The 15,595-nt window shown below is 47.1% G+C and overlaps 1 protein-coding gene across 7 annotated transcripts in view; it reads right to left on the reverse strand.

Moving 5' to 3' along the window:
- The window catches only part of FAM13C (family with sequence similarity 13 member C), an 80,857-nt gene that overhangs the window by 27,376 nt on the left and 37,886 nt on the right, over positions 1-15,595 (reverse strand). For all 7 annotated transcript variants that reach the window (XM_077350645.1, XM_077350644.1, XM_077350643.1 and 4 more), the window contains 4 exons: positions 14,165-14,252; positions 11,678-11,888; positions 8,853-8,991; positions 4,510-4,591 (listed from right to left, as the gene is read on the reverse strand). In XM_077350645.1, the coding sequence (XP_077206760.1) occupies positions 4,510-4,591; positions 8,853-8,991; positions 11,678-11,888; positions 14,165-14,252 (520 nt within the window). The remainder of the gene's footprint in view (positions 1-4,509; positions 4,592-8,852; positions 8,992-11,677; positions 11,889-14,164; positions 14,253-15,595) is intronic.

Here is a 15,595-nt window from a genome sequence, read left to right on the forward strand (position 1 = left end):
GTGTATTGGCCGAGAAGGTAAAGGAAGACAGACCGGAGCTGATAATGCCAGGAGTCTAAGAAGTGATCGGCTGGAAAAGCTCTGGTTTGAGCCAGATCAGCCTATGGTCTCAAGTAGATCAGCATTTTGGAAGGAGACTGGGGCTGATCAAGGGTTTCTCAAAAAGCAACGTGCCAACTTGTGAGACTCCTGCCCATTCTCAGGCCACTTTTGAGCCTTCTCCGCACGTCATCCAAAATAATTTCAGGTCAGCCTTATGGACTGATGGTTTGCCAACTGCATTAGAAGAAACCCTGTGGTAAGGGTGGGCTATGTTCCCTCAGAAGAGTTTGCCCCGCCCGTTACTTCTCTTCAGCTCTCCAACCAGCAGTTAACGGTCCACATTCCATGGATCCATCCTCAGATCCCCCACACAGATCAAAAAGAACCAAAGAATCCCCACAGGACATGTGTGCACGCTGCAGAACACTCCTTGGAATCTTCTGCCACATACCGAGGGCTCCTTGGCAAACAAGGCTTCCCTGATAATGGGGAAAAGGCTGATTTTTTTTATACCCCACTTTTCACTGCCCAAAGGAGTCCCAAAGTGTCTTACAAGCACCTTTCCCTTCCACTCCCTCTACCTTTTGGTGCGGCTGAGAGTTCTAAGAGAACAGCTCTATGAGAACAACTCCAAGAGAACCGTGACTGGCCCAAGACCACCCAGTGGGCTGCACGTGGAGGAGGAGTGGGGAATCAAACCCAGTTCTCCAGATTAGAGTCTGTCACACTTTAAATCACTGCCCCACACTAGAAAGTTGGAAAGCCACTCTTCTGGATCACCCATAATATGAGAGTACCAATCAATTGTAGGATTCAGATCCAGATGAAAGTGCTTATATCCTTGGAGCGGATCCCAGTTTACCATCCCGTAAATAGGATTTGGGTTCATTTCAGCAGCTTGATTGCCTTTGGTATAAACTGGGCTGAATGTTTGAGGGAACGATTACTGCAGCGTGCCAAACACCTGATTCGGTCCAATCGTATCCTCCCTCAATTCCATCCGAGATTAGGAACAGTCTCCCAGAATTCTGCAGAAAGTCTCCCAATCAAGGTTTAAAGATCTGCTGCTGTGTGTATGTTGTTTCATTTTGTAACACCGGCTGTGCTGCTAACCTTCTTAGCTAGGGCTATGGCTATCAAGACAATAAACTTTCCTTGTTTAAAGCCAAGCGCTTTGTGCTTTTGGCCAGCATCCCTAGTACGTGAGCCCGTATGAAGAATAACTCAAGGTGCCAAACTCTCCTGGCCACAGGGCCTGTGTCCCCTCCCAAAAATCCCTTCCCTCTGATTTGCCAAATTCCACGATGATGCTGCAGCTGGTAAGGAAGCTTAAGGGGCCAACGGCTGGCCTGCCCAGGGAAGATTAGCACAGGTGCTCCAACATCTGTCAAAAGCACCAGAACACAAGAGCCTGGGTCAGCTGGCAGGAACAGCCAGCAAATATTCTAGATTGGTGCACAGAACTCCAACTCTATCCACAGTGAGATGAGTCTCTGTTTCCTGCTTAGAAAGAAGCCAACAGGATACCAGAGCTGTAGAATTCAAATAATCTATTTTTGAAGAAGAGCTATGCAGCCATTAGCAATTTCTTCTGCCTCTCTCCCCCTGCGGGCTGAAACCTGGCATTTAAACCACAGGCCATAACGGCTAGGAAACATTTATTTCCTCCTTTTTCAGCCTTTTTGACCTTGGAGTAACCCCTGAAATATTCTTCAGGCTTCAAGTAACCCCAGAGGTGATGCCAGTTGGCCACACCTCCTGGTCACGCCCCTGGTAGTCACATGTGTGCAGTGTGCATGGCATCACTCCTAAAACGAAATGCTTGTTAAGCAAGGAAGCTCATCTCAGCTGTCATAAAACCCACCATGCAAAGCAGCAATTCTCCAAAGGGGAAGTAACAACTCTATACTGCCTCCCTGATGAGAACCCAAAAGCAGAGCCTACTAGGGAGCAAGGGATTCCGGTATACTGTCACCATCGATTTTCAATCATCTCCAGATGCAAAATTCCCTTAACCCTGTCTGTGGCTAAGCAGGCAGCACAACGAAACAGATGCCCTGCTGTCAGCAGGCAAAACCAGAGTATAGTCTGCACAGGGCTTTATACCCAGTCACAGTTCGAATGAATCCCTCCTGTCTACACTGTATTTGATCTGCATTTTGATTTGGGGCATTTTAAAGTTTCCTTCTGCAACATGCATGATTGATCTGGAGTGACCCTACCTTTCCCCCTTGATATCCAGGAGTGGATATAGCCCTCCATATGTGAAAACCCGGCATCAGGAAGTGTGCAGATTTTTTGCTTTTTTCAAATTAACTCTCACAGCAAAGAAGTCTTTCCTGTTTGGCCAGGGCATCAGTTCAAAGTCTTATTGGTCTTAAAGTGACAGCGCTCCAGAAGCCCTAACTTCTCTCAGCAGAGATTTGCCTCTTGGATTTATTCCCCCTCCTCTGCTGTTTCCAATCCACTTCCACCCCCTCCAAGAAAAGAAAGAGGCTCCTGCTACACATGGCTTCTCCCCCCCCCCCATTCTGAGCTTCCTCAATCGAGTGCAGAACACTTCCTGTTACAATTTGGGGGCGTGGGGGATAGAGGATGACCCGAGTTCAAATCGATCTGAATTCAGTAAGATCCACAACAGAAAAACAAAGTAAGTGCAGAATCAGCCCAGGTTTAAAGCGCCCCGCCTTCGCTACCCTGCATGTTAATTCCACCTCTCTGTAGATTAGGAACTCAATAACATGCACTTATAGCAATGGAGGTAACGGTAACACTCCCATTGGATTACAGTCCTGATTATACCCAGGGTTTTGACAAAGAAGCTTCCCCTCGTCCCGGCGTCCTATCTGGTGGAACAAGCAACGGGGTTGGGTGAAGCAAAGGATGCAGGGTTTACAGTCTCCCACAGAGTAAAGGTACAAACTGAAGCAGAAATGAGAGACACACGCTCCCATGCCCCAAGCCTAGTGAAAACCTGACACTTGCGGGTTACAGAATGGAGAAATAAGAAGTCTTTAAATCAGTTTTGTGAAACAGGACCAGACGTATCATTTCGTTATTACAGCATGAAAGGTAGCCACATAATGAAGCCATTAACTTTGTACTAACTCCATTAGTGGAATTCTGAATTGCACAGAGGGAGATTGACGGCATGGCTATTTAATATTTCTGAAAGGGGGGTTGGGGTGCTGCAATTCAGCGAAACCATTCAGCAGACTTTGCAGAATAACAGCACTTGGAGGATGTGTCCCTCAGGCATCTCTTTACTATTGATTTGCGTGAGTTTAATCCACTTTCTCCCTTTCATGTATCAAGGGTGGGGGACAGGTAGGATATCTCTAAAGCAGGGGTGGCCAAACTGCGGCTCTCCAGATATTCATGGACTATAATTACCATGACTACAATGCACCATGCTGGCAAAGGCTTATAGAAATAGTAGTCCATGGACCTCTGGAGAGCCAGAGTTTGGCCACCCCTGCTCTAAAGCAATTCTCAGCACTCTCGTCAAAACTACAGTCCCCAGAATTCTTTGGTGGAAGTCATGGTAGGTAAATTGTCATGTGGAGATAAGGAAATGGGTTCCTGTTCTGTTGAGGACCTCTCTGCTAGTGCCCTGGGAGGGGAAATAAACAACTGAGCTATCCTACTTCCCTGCTCAATAGCACAGGAATGCTGCAGGTGTTTGGGGAGGAGAGAACATCACAGATCCTTCTGGGGTCTCACCTGGACTCTTGGCACCACATCTTCCTCTAAGGAGGACCTTTTGACCATGGAGGTACCAATGATATATTTTTCAGGCCACAGTAGCAGGAAGTGATGTCAGCTAGCCACCTCCCTGGCACCCCCCCCCCACCCACAATTGAGAGAAGCCTTGGGCAGCAATAGTTTAAATGGGGTGGCCACTCCTCACCCATCACTGGCCGTTTTGGGAGGGGGTGGGTCAACCTGCCCAAATATGGGTAGAATTTCTTTTTTTTAATTTAAAATCCTTTTTCTTTCCTCTCTGTTTGGAGCTGGAAACAGCAGGCACAGGGAATAAGCGTAGAGAAAGTAATCCTAGGATCCCATCTGCTCCTTGGTTTCCCCTGTGATTTAGGACACTGGCACCATCAGTCTCTGTTCCCTGCCCTTTCCCAGAAGCCAAGTGCATGATATAGGTGAGTGGGCCCAGCTACAATCTGATGCACGTGTTGCAAACTCAGTGGTGAAAGGGCACAGCCATGCACTGATGGTGCCATTGTCTCCGAGCATGCAGAGATGGCTCCTTGGCCCTCACTGGTAGATACAAACCACAGAGTTTGCAGTCAGGGGGAGTGACAGGATCTTCCTTCAGGCACAGGAAGAAGCTCACTGGTGTGCCCTAAGCTGCATCCGCTGTTACCCATTAGGTGAATTGTGATGCATTAGGAAAACACAGTGTGACTTTTGGGGGTGTTTTTTTAACGACAGCATACAATGCTTAGTTACCTTTAAGCTGTTTACGACTTTTGGCCAAATCATTCATCCATTTCATGACTTCGGGGTCGGCAATTTTGTCTGCGTGGGAAGGCTGGGGAGGAAAGGAGGCACAGTGTTATTGAGATGTTTATACCCCACTTTTCTTCCCAGCAGCCCCCCCCCCCAGCACCTTTTGTGGGTCTCCATTTCCGCATGGCTGGCCCAAGGTCACCCAGCAAGATTCTAGGGCAGAACATGGGTTCCAACCTGGGACTCCCGGATCCTCGCCCAACATTCCACCCACTCCTTTACTCCAGATCTGAACTTTGTGATACAACAAAAACTGAGTCCATTCGCACCTTTAAGACCAACAAGGATTTACTCAATGCGGGAGCTTTTGAGTGCAGGCACTCTTCCTCAGACAAGGTGGAACAAGGATCATAAGAGTACAGATATACAGCAAAGGTAAATTAGCGGCAAATTAGTAAACTCTGTCATCACATCCAAATTATGCAATATGATAATTCTTCGCTAAAACAGCTAATTAGTCCTTTTGACTCCAAGAACTGAACTTTGATATGTTAGTTAGGCTGCAACTTTGGTGTGATTCTTCTTAGTGATGAGGACATACGCTCTGGTCTTGATCTCCATGAGCCAGATTAATTCTGCCCCGTTGACCTGTTTCAATAACTGTATGCTTATCACAGCAGGGAAAGGAGAGGTTATCTGGAGATGTACTAGATCAGGGATAATCAAACTGCAGCCCTCCAGATGTCCATGGACATATGGAGAGCCACAGTTTGACTACCCCTGGTCTAGATTGTGGAAAAAAATCCCCTCCTTTCTCCCCTCAGAATCAAGCCACCATGGACCTGTTTTTTGTTTTTTAAGCAACACTGTTCATAAATGTCATAGAATCACAGGGTCTCATGCAAGCCATCGGAAGTGTGATTTTTTAAAAGGGATGAGTATAGCAGGAAAGGAGAAAAAGAATGGCAAGAAATCAGCCAGTCTGTTCTTATGGGATGGGGGGGGGGGGAGGAAAAGCAGAAAGGGTCATGCAAGAAAAATCAGAAATGGTTCCATAGCACAAAAGAAGAGAACTGTCCTGTCCAAACAATGTAAGGAATGGGTTCCAGAGGCTCCCAGAAATCTCCAAAGGCTGCCTACTCTTGAAAGAAACTCTGCCCTTGGATGTGGATGTGGCCTTTCCAGGAACTGGCAATCTGTTCCACATAATATATTTGTGGTAAGGCCTTGGAGGAGGAGCCTGTCTCATGGCTTAAGCGCTTAACACCCACTCAGGGCAGCTGTCCCATCCCTGAATGCCTCCTTCTCCAACTGGCTTGCCTGTCTGTCCAGCGGCCAGCCAATCGCCTTCCGTCCCCCACCCGACCACCCCCTCCTCCTTCCACTTCCCTCTGAGGCTTGGAGGCTGCAGATCCCTGCCCTGTGAGAGCTGCCCCTACTGATGAACTCCCTGCCCAGGGGCCTTCAGCTTGCAGTTTTTCCAGGTCCTGGGGGAGGGGGAGGCCATCCCCCAAAGGCACAATTCCAACTCCCCATTTTTCCTTCCTTTTATCGACTAAGTAAATGTGTTTTCATCTTTAGTGAGGAGCTCTGTCCCTGCTACAGTACGATATTTTAGCTGCTGGCTCAGCCCAGGAACCTGAGGGAAGGATTAGGGGCCCGCTTCAACTTAAACAACTTAAAAGGTACTTGAGGCATTTTAAAATTCAAAACAGAATATTTTATATTTAACATAAATGTATTTAACATAAAAGGGAAAGATCAAATGAAATCAGGGATTGAAATTTCTCAGGCAAAACCAGTACATGCACAGACTTTCATTCTTATGTTCAGGCTAATAATGAGAGTCTCTTAAGCTATTCACAGATACCTAAAATCTTTATTTTTCATCCCAGTGTTTTCTCAAACTTTCCAGAATACTTTCTTTGAATACTCTGTGACTCAATTGGTCTCCAGAAGGCTGGTACACTCTTTCCAGTACCCAAACCTCTTCTCTTGAAACACCAGTACTCATTGAGTTTTCAACTGACTCTTAAGGTTTTTACAGGCAGTTTCTAACCACACCACATCGGGGGTCTCTGAACTCTTCAGAGCCCTCTTTAACTGGACCGGGGAATCTCCTCTCTCTAGAAGATCTATCCCCTATCCTTGGCCTAAATGGGGTTCCTCTGTCTACTTACCCACCCATCCTTGCCAACTTTCCCCACTTCTCCTGCCTATTAAACTGCTTTCAGTCAGGGCTGAATTCTCCAGATGTCAGTACCCAACCCTTCTCAGCTAGGGCTGAAATCAGATTAAATTCTCCTCAGCACCCAGTTCAGAAATCTTTCCCAACTCAGTGGATGCTAACCAAGCAAATCTCTTTGAACAGCCTGTCACTCAAGGCTCTCTGGCCCTATGAAGAATCAATCCTTCACATCCTTTATGTGTTTAATACAGCACTTCTAAGCTTTTAAAAGTCCACCACAGATATCATACGACAATCATAGTGTTGGGAAGATTCCAAGCTTAACATCAACCTATGAATGTGGCAACTATAAGGTATCTTGAGATTTTCTGAAGTATGTCCAATGCAAGGTCCATATAGGAAGGCTCTTTGAATGGATAAGCTATTTGGTATAATTTTCCAAAGCAAGGGTCTGGATTTTGCCTCCAGCGTTCAAGAAGCAAATGAGCAGCAGAAAACTCATTGGCAGGTCCCATGGTACCTCTGATAACATGCTGGGGACCTCTGACATAGGATCTTAAGAATAAAGTCAAAACTCTTCTTCATCAATGGTATCCTTCCTGCTCTTCATTTTTACTTTTATTCATACTAAGTAAGACATCCTGAAACTATCTGGTTCCTTCTGGACTTGCTCTCCTTTCATTTAAAATGCAATTCCTTTCTTACCTGCTGGATGAGTCAATGGAGTTCGTCCATCTTTTCCTTTCCCCATTTAAGGGGTTAACAACGAATTACCTGCCCTTTCCCCCCCACCTCTGCCATGATTACAATTTGCTGCTTCCTAACCTTGCTAGTGGCCAGACAGCTCAGCATAACACCAAGATCTGGTAACCAAGACTGGGCACTTGTGATGTCACTGCTTAGCTGCCCCAGGCTTCTGTGAAGTCACGGGTATTATGAGGTCACCCAGAGGCATCAGTAGTTGGTGAAGGACATGCTCTTACTTGTGTAGTGGTTAGTCCAAGACATGGATTCAAACCCCTTAACAGCCAGGTTGGGAAATTCATGGAGATTTGTAGGTGGAGTCTGGGGTGGGTGTGGTTTGGAGGAGGGAAGCAGCCCCAGCATCTTTGTCCATCTTCTATATATGACAGCCCTTGCTGATAGTTATCATATCACCTCTTAGAATCATGGAAGGGATCTCCTGGGTCATCTAGTCCAACCCCCTGCACTATGCAGGACACTCACAACCCACTCATCCACTGTAACCTGCCACCCCCTTGAACTTTCACAGAAAGGTTAGTTTCTTAGTTGTCTTCTCTCCAGGATAAACAGACCAAACTCCACCAGCCTTTCCTCATATGTCCTGGTCTCCAAACCCCTCACCATCTTTGTTGCCCTCCTCTGAACATGCTCCAGTTTGTCTACATCCTTCTTCAATTGTGGTGCCCAAAATTGAACACAGAACTCCAAGTGAGGTCAAACCAGAGCAGAGTAAAGCAGCACCATTACTTTGCGCAATCTGGACCTTACACTTTTGATACAGCTCAAAATCCCATTTGCCATTTTAGCCACTGAATCGCATGTTCTACTAAGACCCCTAGACCCTTTTCGCACCAGCTACTGCCAAGGCAAGTCTTCCCCCATCCAATAATGATGCATTTGATTTTTCACTACTGAAATTTATTTTATTCATTTTAGCCCAGTTGTCCAGCCTATTAAGCTCATCCTGTATAGATTTTGTTTCTTACTCTTTACTTCCTGCTTTGTCCCTCCCTGCTCCTGGTAAGCCACCCCCCCTGTCCAGCTAGTCTGATGGACCCGACGCCCCTAATCATACCAGTCCTGTACAGCTTGCAACCCACGAGGCCCATGATCATCCCCCCTCCCCAACATGCTTCTCCCATGATCATCTCTCCTCCCCTTTCCCAGTACACAACACACACACATCTTTGGCAGCAGATCAGTAGTGGAATCGACTGCCTAAGGAGGTGGTGAGCTCCCCCTCCCTGGCAGTCTTCAAGCAGCAGCTGGACAGATATTTATCCTGGATGCTTTAGGCTAAACCTGCACTGAGCATGCGTGTGTGCGTAACTAGATGGCCTGTATGGCCCCTTCCAACTCTAGGATTCTATCTTCTTTGAATGCCGTTTGCCCGCCTACTTGGGCTTCTTACCCGGTAATTCTTTTCTTGCTCAAACTTTTCTTCGTATTTCCTGATTTTCCTCTTAAGACTCTGCAGGTGCTTGGTGAGTTGTGCTATCGTCTGTGGCTCTTTGCAGTCATCGCAACTCCCCCGAGAAGAACTTCTTGGCCTGGAAATGTAGAGAGCCAATGTATAACCACAGTCCAAAACTGTTTCATAATACCTGATGCAAATTGGGGAAGGATTATACCAGTCAAGATAGAACTCCAGACCAGAAGTGACAGATGTGATCAGATCCACACGTGTAACTGAGCTGAAGAAAGCGGCAAAAGGATGCCTGTCCCACACAACACACACCTTTCCCCTCAGTCAGACACAGCTTTAAACGCCAGCAGGGAAAAGACACAATCATTCCCAACTGTCTTTTTTTCCCCTGCTTAGTTTTAAAGAAGCTTAGGCAACCATCCCTGATTGGAGGAATGCCATTGGGCAAGGAGGAAGTTAACTCCCCTTCCCCAGCACAATTTCAAATGGGGGCTGAGGCTGCTTTTTGCTGTTCCATTATTCATTCAGGGATTCAATCAAGAATCTCCACAAAGTCATATGTGGTCATGGCTCTCCAGAGGGATAAAACTACAAACTTGTATTTCTTTTATATCAGGCTGACAGTCTTGGCTTCTCTCCACACTGGTTCCAAAACTCTGTTATCAGTCCCCAGTCCACTTGGATCCTACATTTTCCAGTGCTCTCCATTGACTGGGAAGAGCTGTTAAACCAGTCTGACCTATCAGAATACATACACCCTCTGTTTTATTGACACCTAAACTGTAAGCCCAGCTCCGTAACAAAATACCCTGAACTAATCCATTAAAAATAGCCATTCTACATCTTGGAAGACAAGAGGGCAACCGCAAAGACTCACATAGGAAGTAAAACCTTATTTTCCCATTATCTCTGGCTCCATCTCTCCCTCTCCCCATCACTGCTAGCTCTTCCATTCCTCCCGCTCACCTACCTCTCTGCTGCGGTGGCAACCTAAACTCTGACTACCTTTTTTAGCAATGTCTGTAAAAATTGCAAAAAACTTAGAAGGGTCATCTCCACCCACCACCCCACATTGTTTTTTTTTTAATTATATTTTTCAGGAGGGAGTCCAAAATCATACCTGTCCCCATTGTTCAGATTTGTCTCCACTGAATCCCACAATGCTCAAAATGGCCGTAATTTCTTCAGAGCACTATCAGAAGCCGTGCTTCCAGTTGTGGGCAGGTATGACTGAAAAGCTATACATATTGGAGACAGTATGGGAGGGGCATCGTTGCTGCTCTCCCCCCCCCCCCTATTGTTCAATGGTCTACAGAAACCGCTTGACTAGGGGCTACTACAGAATGAGATGGAATCAAAGTTGGTAGGTGAGGCTAGTCAGCGTCTCTGTCAGGTCAAATTAAATACAACAGTCTACATACAGTGAGTCACCACAGAAGGTCTACTGAACTTAACCAAGCACAAATGCCATGCACATAATGGCCGATGGGGTGTGATGCCTTCCTTGGTTTTGCAGCCTTTTCCTGAAAACACAAGACTGTAGGTCACCTTGGCAGACCCACAATATACAACTGATGGGACGAGCAGGGCTGCCAAATGACCAGTAGGGGGCAGACGCAAGCCAGCTTCCTCCGACGCCTTTTCAAAGCGTTTTGTTTGGCCAAAATAATCATCAAGCGAAGCGTTGCAATGGCGCAAAGCTAAATATTTATCTCCCGCTAATAACTGCACCAGTGCGGTGGCCAGCAGAGAAGCTGGCAATCCTCGCTGCCAGTTGTACCAGCCTTCATCGTTGGAAGCCAGCCTAGCGAAGCAGCTTTCCTGCTCTCTCCAAGCATATGTGGCTTTTGAGCATGTGATCGGCAGGGCAGGAAGTGGGAGTCGGACACCTGTTTGGGTGTTTCAACACAACAGAACATGGAGGAGAGCCAAAGAATTGCGAACGGGTTGTCGAGGGCTTCGATCCTGATCGCTGCAGCTCAGGAAATTCTACACGAAACAGGAAAGATTTTTTTCCCAAGGATCACACTTCTCTCACTACATGGGTCTCCGTAGCCCTGCTCATCCCATTCATCAGGACATGGGAGAAGATGACTCCACCCCACCCTGGCAGATATATTGGGGGGGGGGGGAGAGCACCATTTTAGATGCTGGGAGAGGCAGCAGCAGACAGACTCTGCTGAGAGTTCCTGGTGACCTAATGTGAGTCTGGGGATGTGCTGCTTCACAGCAATGCGCTTCTACCTGTAGGCAAAGCAAATGCTACCAAAATGCTCTAAGACTCCAGTGCTCTCTCCTCCAAAGGGAACCAACAGTGCTAGCTCCCGGAAGGCCTTCCTGCTCAGAGAACACAGGTGCCCATAAGAAAGAACCAGAACAATTCGTAGCTGGGTTCCCCAACAACACTGAACAATTTGTAGCTGGGTTCCCCAACAACACTTAAGATTTCTGGGAAAGTACATCACAGGGAGTGTGCATATGGGCTATGATGCTATCCCAAGATTCCTACTTAGCAATTTGTGTGATAATTCCAATGTAATAGGACTCTTCTGGACAGCCAATTCCTCCTCCTAGTCGTTTTACTGTTTCATGGAGGCTAGGGGCCAGAGTTCATAACATCTTTGCCAAATGACAGGGTTTCCCAGTGGAAGTTTCCACTGTTCAGAAACCATTTCCAGTTTGGGCTTTTTAAATATTTGAGACCCAATTAAAATGACATCAAGCGAAGCATAACAAGTGGTGGGAAAGCTCCCTTTAGGCAGTAAAGAGATCCCCACGCAGGGGCAGAAATACAGTGCACATTAGCTTACATCATGAAGAGTTGAGCACTTGGTGGGGAAGGAGCCGATTCAGGGTCTAAATTAAATCTCTGGCTTTGGCTAAAAATAGAGCAGCGAGGAGACAGCAGCGGATTATCTCCATCCGTAATGTGATATAGCAGTCGGCTGGTCCCTAAGGAGTGGTGGTCCTCACGGCCATTGTCTGCATCCGTCTGACCTTCTTTGTAGCTCTGCCCAAGCTCTGCAATGACAAGAGGAAGTGAAGCTCGTTGATGCCCCCCCATTTTAAAAAGACAACTATGGGTTCAACGGTGCTCTTTGGAGGGCGTGGTTATTGGCCACTGCAGAGCAGGAACCAGCGTGTGCTGAGATAAGCGTGTTGCATCCATAACAAAGGACAGTGCATGCTTTATGAAATTGGAATCAGATAGTAGGCAAGGCATATACCCAACGTCCCAATATTATAGCCATAATCCAAGGGTAAATAAACACCACTTGATTCTGTTTCATTTGTTTTCTCCTGCCCTGTACTCCAATTATGACCGAATTCTCTGTAGAGCCACTGAGTTGGAAGGGGCCATACAGGCCATCTAGTCCAAACCCCTGCTCAATGCAGGATCAGCCTAAATTATCCATGGGAAGTATCTCTTCAGCTGCTGTTTAAAGGCCGTCAGTGTGTGGGATCCCATCACCTTTTAAAGCAGTTGATTCCACTGTTGCATTACTCTGACAGTGAATTTTTTTTCCTGATATCTAGCCAGTGAAATTCTACATGTAGTTTAAAGCCATTACTGCGGTTCCTATCATCTGATGCCAACAGACTGTTCCCTGCCCTCCTCTAAGTGACAAAGTTTCAAATACTTAAAGACAGCAATCATTCCAATCTCCTCTTCTTCAGGCTGAACATTCCCAAGTCCCTGAGCCTTTCCTCACAAGGCCTGGCCCCCAGGCCCCGGATCATTTTTGCTGATCTCCTCTGAGCCCTCTCAATTTTGTCCACCTCCTTTTGGAAATGAAGCCTCCGGAACTGCACACAGCACACCAGGTGTGGTCTGACCAATGTGCTATACATCCTTTTAATTCCATTGAAATCAATGGGGTTAGAAGCATGCAATTCTGCTTCGGACCACCCTGCAAATCACTACAGTTGTTTAATAATAATAGCAATAATAGCAATAATGATAATGATAATGATAATATCATCCCCAAAGCAGTGCATTTTTATTCAATAACGCTATATAGCCTGGCTATTATATAACATAGCAATGTTGCATTAGTACATAGTATGTGCTAAGGACATGCCTGTTTTGAATCTTTTGTGTTAAAATGAGAGCAGTGGAAACAACCGAACACCGTCCATATTCCTCGTCTTAACTAGAGCATGTCTAATGATTCCATCCCTATCCATCAAAAGCAAAGGAGTCTTACGGGCCACTGACTGTAATCTGTGGAATGCATTTTAAAAACAGAATTGCCAAATAATTGCACATCCACCCCCCCCATTAAGATGGCTTGTTCCTGGCCTGCTGCATGGTTCCTTTGTTTGCACAGCAGAAGGCTGTGGGTTCTGTCCCTAGTAGATGGAGCTGTACATTTATAAATGACAGCAAAAACTGGGGGATCCATGGCTCACTCTGGAATCTGGGGGCCCCAAAGAGCATCTCCCAGGGTTTAGGAGACTCACCTCAATGGACTAACGGTCTGAGTCAGCAGAAGGCCGCTCCGTGTGTTCAAAAAAGCAGAGATTAGCCCTTGCAAAATGACCACCGGGAGGGTAAAAAGCTTTTGAAATAAGCTCTTTTGCCACAGCCACTTTATCCATCAAAATTACCTTGGGATTAAGCCGTGTAACACTGACCCATTTGCGTTAGCAGAGGCAGCAAACCGTCTCTGCGTTGAAGCCTGGCCTGAAACCCATCAGATCGCTATATTAGTTTTGTTCGCTCCGACCTATTTCTCATCCACAGCGGTCCGCCTTCTGCCCAGACCCAGCAATCAGCTCTTGCCATCTGTGTGAGGGCAACGTTCTGTGCCGAGACCGAGGACACCGCGTCTCGAATCCAGTTATTTCCGACGAGCGGTTTCGAGGGGGCGTGGAGAAAGTACAGAACACGCTGGACAATGCCGTCACCCTGACCCAGCAGTTTGTGACACTTTTCACATGATCTTTGTCACTCTGCTGGGGCCAGCGATCACAAGGAGGATAAGAAAAAAAGAAGAGCTGGCCAGAGATGGTTTTTAAAAAGGGCAATTCTAGGAGTTGGAATCCAACCAAAGAAACTGTGTTGCGCGAAAAGGAAAGCACCAGGCCTTTTTAAAATCACACATCGCGCTCCCTCCAAATAATTATTACCCACAGGCAATTTTCAAAAGCAGGGGGCATTTCCTTTCCAATCTTGCACTGGAACAGCATTTGTACAATGGTGTTCTCCTAATGCAAACAGCTATGAAATCAGGTCAGCCAAGCTGCCGGCAATTGCAAACAAGGACATGATGTGGGACGAAAACCCCTCTTACCTCCGCAGCCGTCCCCCTCCGCCTGCACCCCAGTTTGGACGGAGGAAGGGACAGGATCCTTTGAAGCCGGCAGCTGAGGAGTTTCTTCCTGTGTTGGCAAAATCACAGAACAGAGGTCAGTTTCAAGGGCGTGCAGCTTCAGCAGTGAATTCTGGAAACAAAAACAGAACATCGGGCTAAACCTAAATCTCCCCAAAAAAAGAAGGAAAAAAGATATTGATCTTCAGTTCTTTGAGGCCCTCAGCAGCATCGGCGGAAAAGAGGAGTTTTGCTCACTGCTCGAGAAAAGTGAATTAAATGGCTCAAAACAGGCCTTACGCATTCTGCCCTCCACTTATTTAACCGGTCTGGATTATTTATGAGGAAGCCAAAGCCAGTCTGAGAAGCAGACAGCTTGGCTCTCAGTCTGGGGACGAAAAAACGCTAGGTAAGGATTTCGCAGGGTGTGTTGATGGTCTTATGCCCCTCCCATGTTGCCATTCATAAAAAGAGAGGGGAATCGCATCCCTCTTCCTTGCATGCTGTGCTGTTTATACACTGCAGGGAGCAAACGGTTAAATTCTCAGTCCTGCTCCTGGTTCATTTTTTTTGTTTCAAAGCAGCCCTCTCCCCGGTTATTGGCTTTGGTAAGACGATCTTTCATCTCCGGTGGCGGCTGCCGCTGGTTCCGCCGGGGCACCCGTTTCATTTCCCCCACCAAGCGCCAGGGCAAAATTAACAGATCTTTGTCGCTGGCTGCAGACAAATCGATGAAGGCACGGCTGTTTATCTCCTGACAGCTCCTCCGGGGAGAGTTTCACACTTGATCCATTTCTCATTTCTGCCCTGAATCTCAAGGACAATATCCCAGGCGCACAGCGACCAGCATCCCGGCATGAGGCAAATGTGCCCACGCCCTGAATCGCTGCATGACCAAGGGAGGGGTCCGCCTGAATGCCTTGAATGACCCATTTGTCACTCCTCCCACCAATAAAAAGGAAGCACAGATAGCAGTGGAGAGCCCTCCTGACAGCATGCATAACATTCCCAGACTCAACCAGCACTGAGGTCCTCCCTGGGAGAGCCTGCGGCCACTAAGTCTGGACACAAAATTAGCATCGCTCAAAAAACGAGCCTCTTCTCTATCAAGGTCAAATCCTTTACCAGAGAAAGCAGAGGCCAGGAAGCGAATGGGGTTGCCAACCTCCAGGCTGGGGACCTCCCAGGATTACAACTGATCAGTTGGCCTGGGAGCAGGTGTGGTGCAGTGATTAAGAGCCGGGTTGGATTCCCCGCTCCTCCATAGGCAGCCAGCTGGGTGACTCTGAGATTAGAATCATAGAATCATAGAGTTGGAAGGGACCTCCGGAGTCATCTAGTCCAACCCCCTGCACTATGCAGGACATTCACAACCTATTGCTCATCCCCTGTAATCTGCCACCCCCTTGAACC

The sequence above is a fragment of the Paroedura picta genome, chromosome 8 (assembly GCF_049243985.1).
Source record: "Paroedura picta isolate Pp20150507F chromosome 8, Ppicta_v3.0, whole genome shotgun sequence".
Taxonomy (NCBI): Eukaryota; Metazoa; Chordata; class Lepidosauria; order Squamata; family Gekkonidae; genus Paroedura; species Paroedura picta.